This window comes from Rhodnius prolixus, unplaced genomic scaffold (genome assembly GCF_049639745.1).
Source record: "Rhodnius prolixus isolate KJV_2025 unplaced genomic scaffold, Rpr scaffold_11, whole genome shotgun sequence".
In the NCBI taxonomy this organism is placed as follows: Eukaryota; Metazoa; Arthropoda; class Insecta; order Hemiptera; family Reduviidae; genus Rhodnius; species Rhodnius prolixus.
In genome coordinates this window covers 8098699-8108570 of record NW_027411625.1, presented here as the reverse complement: position 1 = coordinate 8108570, position 9872 = coordinate 8098699, and the positions used below count along the sequence as shown (strand labels likewise).

The window sequence follows — 9872 nt, the reverse complement described above, 5'->3', positions numbered from 1 at the left end:
TGTCTTGTCTCTAAAATAGTTGTTTCCAGTAAGCAGACTAAACTGAGATATCTCTTAGCTTACAACCTAAATATAGGTCCATATTTAACCAGCAGTTCTATAAAATTATTTGTTATATGACAGATGGAAGTTTTATGAAGTATCGCAAGTCTTCATTAATTTCTGTTTTATAATTGGTTTATAAAATGATTACAGTCAATTTTATATTCATCTAATTGTTTTACAAATTTCTGTGACAATGTATGTGGTGTGCATTGTGTGTGTAAATGTGTTGAGGAGGGGTATGGCTAGATTGCGCGTCGTCATGAGGGGTAATTCAATTCATTCCCTTTAAACAGGGATGACAGATGGCAATTACACCCTAAAACTTTCATCATTCTGAACATCACGTTAAAGGATTAATTGAATTTTTGTATTTTGTTCGCGTCAGCGACACCTAAATTACATTCACTCTTAACTACTGAAAAACAAAAAAAAACAAAAAATTGGTATGGAACACTCACACGACTGTTACTTCAATAATTCTCGTTGGTCTTGATTTTTTTTTTTTTTTTGGTATTGAAAATTGAACATTTAATTCGTAGCGAACTAGTTAGCCGGTAAAACCATAGAATGTGTTAAATAGCAAGTAGTTCAGATACCACCTCTCCACAGGAACTCTCTTTTCACATAATAAGTTTTTCAAAGGCTGCATTTTATAATTTCCTCATTCTTCAATCAAACCCCAACCCTTCATCAGTAGAATTTTTCATTATTTTTTGGGATTTTGTTTGGTTTATATTAACTATTTCAGTAAACTATTTGTAAAGAAAATGGTTGCAACTATTGTACGATTAAGCTCAGAAAACATGAAAAATGCCTTTAACCCCTTAATGCACAGATTTTTTGAAAAAACCGCTATATTTTATATTTGAATAAGTAAGTGTTATAGCTTACAATCCCATGTAAATGATAAATATCTATAAAACGATTGCTTTTCTTTGCTTTCACATTATTTTCAATTCTCGATTATATTCGAGAGTGAAAAATTATAGTAGCATTAAGTGCAACGCCGCTCGAATTATCTCGAGTGTGAACAGTTTGGCCAGTTTAGCGCGCTCGAGTTAACTCAAGCGTGCACGTTAAGGGGTTAATAAAGTGCAATATCCGGTACAGGCATTTTCGGCAAGAAATTACAGTTGGTTTCCATATAGTATTGTAAAATTCAAATTTAATAAATTCGAGTATGTTTACGTTTTTAAGTAATTCTGTTCACACTGGCCCACGTGAACCCTCACTCTAAAATCCACTTTTTTGACTAAGGAGGACCACAAGACGTGTATTTCCATTGAATACTAGAGATCGGAATATTTATTCGATCGAAGTATTATCTCTTAGGAATCATAGAACTAGTAGTAAAGGATACGTTTCCAATTTAAAAATCTTATAAGTATGCTGCTGATACATATTTAACAGACCCCTAGACGAGCGTTAAGAGGGCGGTTAGCTAAGCTAACATGAGGGTTCGATTCCCGTCATGGACTTAATTTATTGGATTGAAATAGGAGATATTTAAGTTAACTACGTTAGCTTTCCTTCTTCGTTCACAATACCTAATCAGTTATTGAACGTAAAGGTCGCCTGATAAAAAAGCATGATTTATCTTTTAAAATAATTATTACTTCTATAAATAATATGTAAAAATCAATTTTTTTATTTTGGGGCTGTAAGAGCCACAAATCGTGCATTGTTGGTGAAAAATTTTAGAAAGGCAGCGGGCCACTAAATTACCCACTTCCGGCACGGGAAGGCAGTAACAAAAAATAACGATATGGGACTTTTGTATTACATGATGAATTTTCAGTTCTAGATTTGCAGTAAGAATTGCAAGACTTTGCCAGTGTATACGGTTACGAGAATAGCTTAGATTGGCTCCACCTCAATACACAAAGGGTTTGCTTTTTTTTAATAAAACAGAAAGTGACTTTTATAAAGTAGAAATTCTCCCTTGGGAAGTCGCAGTTATTTCAACTTGCCTTCACAGTCTTCAGCTCTTTTTGTGCAGTGAATGGTACACCCTAAACACTTGGTCTCCACAGAATTCAAAGTCCTTCCTTGTAATTTTAAAGTAAGAGCAATTTTTCTGGTCCTTTACTAAAGAGGAAGAATGCGAAATAATAAAAGGAATTTTATTGGCTTGTGTTAATTTAAAAATATGTTGCTATCGGATTTAGTTGTGCTTGGAGGAAGAATTGTAATGATATTAATAGCAAAGTTGTTGAGAAAGATGAGTTCTCGCAAAGAAGTACACGTCTGCTCTTGTAGTTCTGCTCTTTAAATCATTTGCTTTGATCAGTTTTAGTTCATCGGTAGAAGATTCTCCTCAGGATATACGAGCTGTTGTTATTAACTCTTCTGATGCACCTCATACATAGGGTAGATCGTTACTCGAACTGGAGTAGATTTCGCATCGTCAGGTGCGCAGATCTCGTGATTACGGAGATAAGAGCGCTGCCCTTTTTAATCCACTTAGTCACCGCTTACTTAAATACACGTATTTAAAGAGTAAATAAATGTGAAATGTATGTTTGAGCGTGGTGAAGTAAGGGTAGATGTAACTTGCAAACGTTTGGTATTAATTAATACAAGTTAGAGTTTCAAGTTTGAGTGCCTCCTACCGTCCTCTCCGCTGAAAGGAAAAAACGCAATTTTGTAAAGTTCCAGTTTTACTAAGTTAAATAATGATAAAAAGTAAAAAAGAAATTCCCTGGAGACTGGGCCACGCAGAGTACACACTGGCTGCTCCTCCCAATTATCCCTCCTCGCGCAACTTCTTGCCTGGCGCGGCCGACTCCCGCTCCCGCAATAAAACAGTGTGTACACAAAGTATCTCCGGCCCACAACTCCTTAATTAAATGAAGCGACTTGAAGAGCAAACTGCATTTTAAATGCCCTCTAATTTCTAAAGTATACTTAAGTTATAATGAAGTTAGGCTGGCTCGGCCAACTCCTCTTCAACCACAACTTCTAACTTGCAAATTCATTTACACTTTTATTTTTATACTTTTTTTTTACTTCTTCTTTGCAAGAAAAAGTATCGTGAACGGGTAAATTTTTGATATCTACTTTTTACCGGAAATACACTTCCGTAAAAAGACGTCATGGTTTACAGAAAAGTCTGTTTATGTCTTTGTGAACGAAAGATCTCAAAAACAAAACAGCCCAGGGAGCTCAACTACAATTAAATTTGGATTATTTTTCATGATCTACCGTAACAATCCTGAACCGGAAATGGCACATAACAGTAGTTAGTTTTCACTTTTTTTTTAAAAAAAAATTACGGCTAGTATTTTTATTTAAGTTACTTTTATCTAAAACATTTACCAGGTAAATTTTGTAGAAGGAGTAAACTTCTTCTTTTGTCTTTTTAGATGTTAAGAGTATCAAACTGTATGTTCGTAAGAACTAGTATGTTTTGAAACATTGAGTTTGAGGAATATATTTAGTCAGAAAATTAAAAATCACAGTTAGAGAAAGTCTTTGGAGTGTACACACTCCATATAGACATAGAATGACACTGTATATAATAATTAACAAATAGCTCATTTTATCTAGACTTTTTTCGTAATTAGACTTTTAATATACTTAATTGTCTAATTCAATTCATTTCAGTTATCTTCGGTATTTAAGCCTTAAATAATTTGCTCCTCTACCCCATTATGTAAACTAGAGTCCTCAAAGGGTACACAATACCTAAAAAGAACAAAATACAAACAAAAAAATATTTAACTAATACAAGAGACACATGTAAAACAGAAAAGAACATCAATGATAGTGTTCTACGCACCAAGTTCTTGAGGCATTTACTACTCTTCTTTTCACTTTGCCCATAGTATAAAGATAACAGTTTACCACTGTTTTCAGACATAGCTACTCTGCAGCAATTTTTCTATATGTACTTGGTATTTGTTTGACCAATAATTCCCGTAATTCCACAAAAATGTGAAAGTACAGGTTTAGGTATAAATAACCATACTATTTTCAAACATTAACACATATGTTGATGCCATTTTTAATCAGAACGCATAATCAAGTCAGTTACAACTTTTCGGAAAACCAACACTGCAGACTAGACAAAAATTTTAATTAATTAATTTTTTTCCATCAGTAATTATTTTTAAAATCTTCAAACAAAGAATTTTTTTATTCTTACCTGCTTTTACTGACCCGACTTTAATATTACGTTTCTCGACAAGAATCTCCAGAAATGAACTTTTTGGAATTTTCTGTTTCAAATTAAAGTAATATGCCTTTGTGTGAAAATAGTACAGAAACTTTAAAGTATACTATTTGAGCCCTTTTCGATAATACTTACAGACGATCGCAATAGTTGGTTTTTTGAAAGTGAGAGAATTTACATATTGTGTCTGGCTGGAATTATTTAGAATGCAGCGTGAATTTAGAAAGTGGTGTGCACTAGTGAATGTGGCCATAGTTGAGATTGGAGGATCACGGAGGTAAATGGTTAGGCCAGCGGCTTGCTAAGTTAATAAATATCGGCGATAGTTGGGCGGTAAATTGCAGGTGTTAGTTAGGCGGAAAGGTAAATATCTGCAAACTGCCAACTCATCTAAGTGGTGAGTGCAAACATTCAGGAGATTTGTACTAACACGGCCGCACCCCACTTTCCCTGCATTTAAACCAAATTCGCTCAGTTAAACACAGCTTTATCTTGAATTCACTGTTTGTTCTGTACTAATTAGTTAAAATGATTCAATTAACAGAAGGATATGAGACGGGCTTTTCTGATGCACCACTTTCAGTTGTAAATTTAAACATTACTTTAATTAAAATACGATTTATTTAAGCTTAAAATTAAAATCAAACAGTAATTTTTACTTCTTCTCTCGTGAGTAATGTAGTCTATCATATTACAGTACTATCACAACAGAACTTCCAGGACAAAAATTTGGTTTAAAAAAAAGTTGCGTGCGTATTGTTGTGCACAGCTCTGGAGAGGAACCGTACGTTAAGCTTCGCAGAGGTGATGACAATATTTCAGTCCATGTGAGGCAACCGCAACTTCCTCGTTTTATTTGAACTTACTTTTTTGAATTAAGTATTGCATACATGCAAAAAGTGTGTCTGCAAATCTTTTGGTAGCAAGCTACTTAGGGGTTACCAATAATCAGTTTTAGACAAAATTTCCCGACTGTAATTGCCTTTGCTTTAGTAAATTGAATATTTTTAGTGAAGCTTTAAAAGAGCTTCGACGTTTACTTTTAAAATGCATATTATTTTGATTGATCATTTTTGCGACTGAGGTAGTGATAATTTTCCGTCATCGTTGTCAGGGATTGCTTTGGGCTGATCTATAAAATTTATATTTATATTTAATATAAAAGTGTTGACTTCACTAGCTTGTACACACGTATAGGTCCATCACTTTTCTTTTGCGCCAGTAAGTTATTCTAGGGGGAACTATTGTTTAGCTTGTCTCTATGCCGTCTCTCTGGTAACATATCAGATTTGTGATTTGGGAACAGCAGCATGTGAGCTCAATTATTGTGGATTTAAACAAATTAAGTTATTTAATAATTCTCTATTGGTGATATTTCGTAACAATAAAAGGTAGAAAGAATAATGTTTGTTGTTAGCTCAGAAAGATTGTGCAAATGCTAATTGTTGGTTTGAAATGGAAGATCAGAGAGCATGAATGAGCAGCAGCCTCATCACTTATTCAAGCTGACCGCCTGGCATCAACTCTCTTCTCATTCACTTTATTAATTAAATGCATAATTTACATCAGCATTCCACTTGCCTTAACACATAAGAGAAGTATTGCGATCGTACCAAACTTTGGAAATTGAGTTTTAACCAGATACACACTAATTGCCTCCATGTGTGTTAAAAAATAAAATAAATTATAATTTTACACGAACGTTCGATTACTGGCGTCTTCGAATCTATTCAGTTCGATTGCTTGATTTGCGTGTCTTTACTGCATTATTATGGGAAATAACAACGAAAAACTTTAATTAAAATCACTTCCGGTCATTTGATTTTGACCGCTGACCTTAGTGTTAGATGCTTCCTGCGATAACTAACCTGGATATTTGAGCTTCTGCGATTACGTATTATTATTATTATTATTTTGTAGATGTTTTCTACACACAAACATACAGCAAAAAAATTATCACACATTATCATCATTATCATTTTGCAAATGGTTTCGTTTACTCAGTTTTTCAATAAAGCTCCTTGATTTTCTTTTATGTTGGCATGTTGTAGGTTCTGCTTAGATGTAGACCTGTGACTAATATTTGAAACATTTTTCAGGATAATACATTTTTGTGGGTCCTTTAAGATATGCCAATAGCTCTTTTCAGGATCGAGTATCAAAATAACTTTCCAGTTCGCACACAAGTTTGTTTTTAAATAAATCTAATTCTTATTTTAGGAAGTGGTGATTCAGAGACTGTTGTGGGAGTTGCATGTGCTGTGTGTAAATCAGAATCTGCATGTTCCCGTGCGCTGCCAAGGTCACAAGCGAGCCAGTACGGCTTGAAAGAGGAAGAAATTGGTGCTGATGCGAGAGTATGCAATTTATGTCGTTGCAAAGCGGTCCGATCAAGATTTACTAATTGTCCGATACCCTCATGTCCAAATGCAAGAGGGCATCGTGTAAAGCGTCTTCGTCAGCTACCCTCCAAATGGATTGATCTGCCCTCACATCTCAGAGATCCAATTGCTACGGAATTTCGTAAGTACTTTTTTTTAAAAAAAATGATCATAAGAATCGTTTAGTAATATGTAAATCAATAGCGGCGTAGGTCATGAAAAAACAACTCAATATTGAAGTACTGTAGATTTTGAATCTATGGACTTCATAAGAACACTATCTAGCTGAAGGCGTATTGTGTAGTTTTATTGTCTTTGTAAAGAACTGATATTAAACATTTAAGCCCTTCACGAGAAAGTTCAGAATCGACGAACCTAACAATAGAGTTCGATTGCTTGTCCTTTTTTTTTTAAAAAAAATAATGCCAACATCATTACAATCATCGGTAGTTTTGTTTTCCCTCCGCAAATTCTGTTATTTTATTTCTATAAATTTAATAAACTATAAATAATTTTTTGATTTAACTTACGAATCTTTATGAATGGCTTGACAGTTTTTACTGTCAAAAAGCTTTCGGTCTTAGGTTTTAGTTTAAAAGAGGATTTGCAGCATAGAATATTTAGAATAGACGTCAACGTGTATATTATTTTCTAATCTATTCAATTACTTCTGTTAACAGAAATCGATAGAAACATTACAAAATGCTGCTCAGCATGCTATAATCGTTTGATGCGAAGGATAACAGTGGTTGGGGAAACTGAACCTATCTCACAGTCTACCACGACAGCAACTAGTGTAACCACCTCAAGTTCAGTGACAACTGATAGTGCAAATGCTCCTACGAATATTATATCTGGGCGGCCAATTGCAAACAATGCACATAGTCCACTATCAACGCTTGAGTCCTGGACAGATGAAGAAGTGGCAGGTTTGAGGAAAGCACTGAAGGTTCACGGTACTAGGTGGTCGGATATTGCGCAGATGATTGGCACTGCCAAGACCCCACATCAGTGTATGAATTTCTACTACACATACAATAAAAAATTGGGTCTCGATCAAATTATACAAAAAATAAAGGTAATGGTTTTCAAACTAGAACAGTACTTTATTTCTTCTTTATTCATTTATCTATTTTAAAGAGTGATAAATATAACAAAAAAAATTACTTTAATGAAATTAGCAAGGAGGGTTCCAGGACAGAAAGCCAATGCTCTCGGACGAGGAAGAATCAGGGTCTACCACTTCCAGTTGTGATGAAACTGAGACAGGCGTAGTGGGAGCAGACAGTGATACAACCAGTGCACCTTCTCCTACGCAACATTCAGCTGGTAAGTTGAACACTTTATTTGAGAGGGTACTTTTTAACAACTACAGTCAGTGTCTCGCATCCAAATATGATGATGTGCTCAGTTACCTTTGGGAGGGGTGTTGTAGCCTTTATGAAGTAGGTTCGGCTTCCTATTGGCCAAATGCGCCGCCTGCATTTTCGACTGCAGTTGGTCAATTCTTTTTTCCTAATTATTTCACAGGAAAATACTATTTAAATTTGTCTAACTCATTTATCCCCATAGGGATTTCATGAATTATCGAATTATAAATTACAAAAAATAAAATTAAATAAATAAATATAAATAAAAAAATAAGGGTTTATTTTATAATTGATTTTTTGTTTTATACTTCTAATGTAAGTAGAAGCAGAAAAGTTTTGAATATTGTTTATTTTATTGAAAGATGAGTAAAAAAAATTGGGCACGCTTTTCAGTATAAATCCGCCAATTCTCATTATCGAAATTTATTTGGACATGGCTGCCAAGTGATTATTCGTGTTCTGTAATTTCTACGTATAAAGAAGGTCAGAAAAAATTACTGTTTGCTTTTACGATAAAATATTAAAGTACTTGGAAATATATTACAGTGTAATGAGTTGAAGTTTTAATAGGCCTTAATCCTGATACTTCAGTGTCTTATGTTCCTGGATTGCAGGCGAATCGCTGCATATCAGAACATATCAGTATGAATTTATTTCTTTTCGTTCACATATTCAAAGTATTTTCAATGTCCTTTGTTTAGAAGCTTTAATTTAATCTACAAGTCATTAAAACGCCAAAGATCGCCTCCATAATGTTTATGAGATCATGAAGTGATTATTCTCTGGCTAATAAAGGAAAGTAAAAAGTGTGAGAAAATAGGATGTACGCTTGCTATTTCAAAGTCGAAGTGTTAGTAATTTTTCTGAAGTTTACAATTACATTGCATCAATTACTTGTGAAATCTGATTTGCACGGTGCAAACAGAAACAATGCTACGAGTTAAAGATACTTTTACTTTTTTTTTATCCTTGTGGGGAAAGTATTTCAATTGTTACAAATTTTTAAAAAGTTATTATGTTGATCGACCAATCTCATGTAATTCTTTCATTGTAGGAGGCATGGGCGCGATACTTCAGAACGAAGAGCAGATTCGAGTGTTACCTGGCATGACGCCGCCACCAAAGTTAACAGAAGAAGGTCGGGACACGATACTGGACTCGCAGCAACACTCACCCGTCTGTAAAGCACCGACGCCTTCAATGCCCCCTTTGTTGCACGCCAAGGAGGACTACGATAGCTCAGCTACGGTGATTATAAATTTACTATTAGTATCTAGTTTTTATTTGATAATAAGCCTTTGTTAATAGTTATTTAAAAATGTGTGTAGGGTCGCGTTGTTAGATAATATCGTTAATTTTATCCGTCGTACCACTCTTGTTTTTTTGTATCTTTGACGGTTTCGGACTTTCATCGATCATCAGAGATTGATTAATCAATTTGGTATAGAAAATTTGTCTTAAGCTATGTTTTCGTCTCACACTACACTTGCAAATTCAGTGGAGTGTTTGATGATAATGAAATAATAATCCCTTAATAATAGTCATTTATTTGAGAAGGGTGACTTAGCAATTAATTGGCAGGGCGGTCCAGTCGCACTTGTCTCATCTATGAGCTATTCACTGCATTGATTGATTACCTTTATTTTTATGTTTGGTTTCTTCTGGCAAAATTTTAGCTCACCATCTTTTAGCGTTACTTCTGGGTGTTTACTCAGGCTTGTTTCTTGAAAAATGCAAAATATTACAGCTTATATTCGATTCTACTTATTCCATTTCCAAAGATGACTCAGTTGTTCGCCTTTGTAGCATATAAAGGTCAACTTATTAATGAATGAATAAATATTTATTAAATAAATATTTACATAAAATAAATAATGAAGTATAAAGTTCAATACATTTTAA

At 34.2% G+C, this 9872-nt stretch overlaps 1 protein-coding gene across 2 annotated transcripts in view; it reads left to right on the top strand.

Moving 5' to 3' along the window:
- Positions 1–9872, top strand: part of Smr (nuclear receptor corepressor smrter) — a 61869-nt gene that overhangs the window by 41740 nt on the left and 10257 nt on the right. For both annotated transcript variants that reach the window (XM_074137894.1, XM_074137893.1), the window contains exons 15-18: positions 6440–6742; positions 7281–7678; positions 7782–7929; positions 9025–9218. In XM_074137894.1, coding sequence (XP_073993995.1) covers positions 6440–6742; positions 7281–7678; positions 7782–7929; positions 9025–9218 — 1043 coding nt within the window. The remainder of the gene's footprint in view (positions 1–6439; positions 6743–7280; positions 7679–7781; positions 7930–9024; positions 9219–9872) is intronic.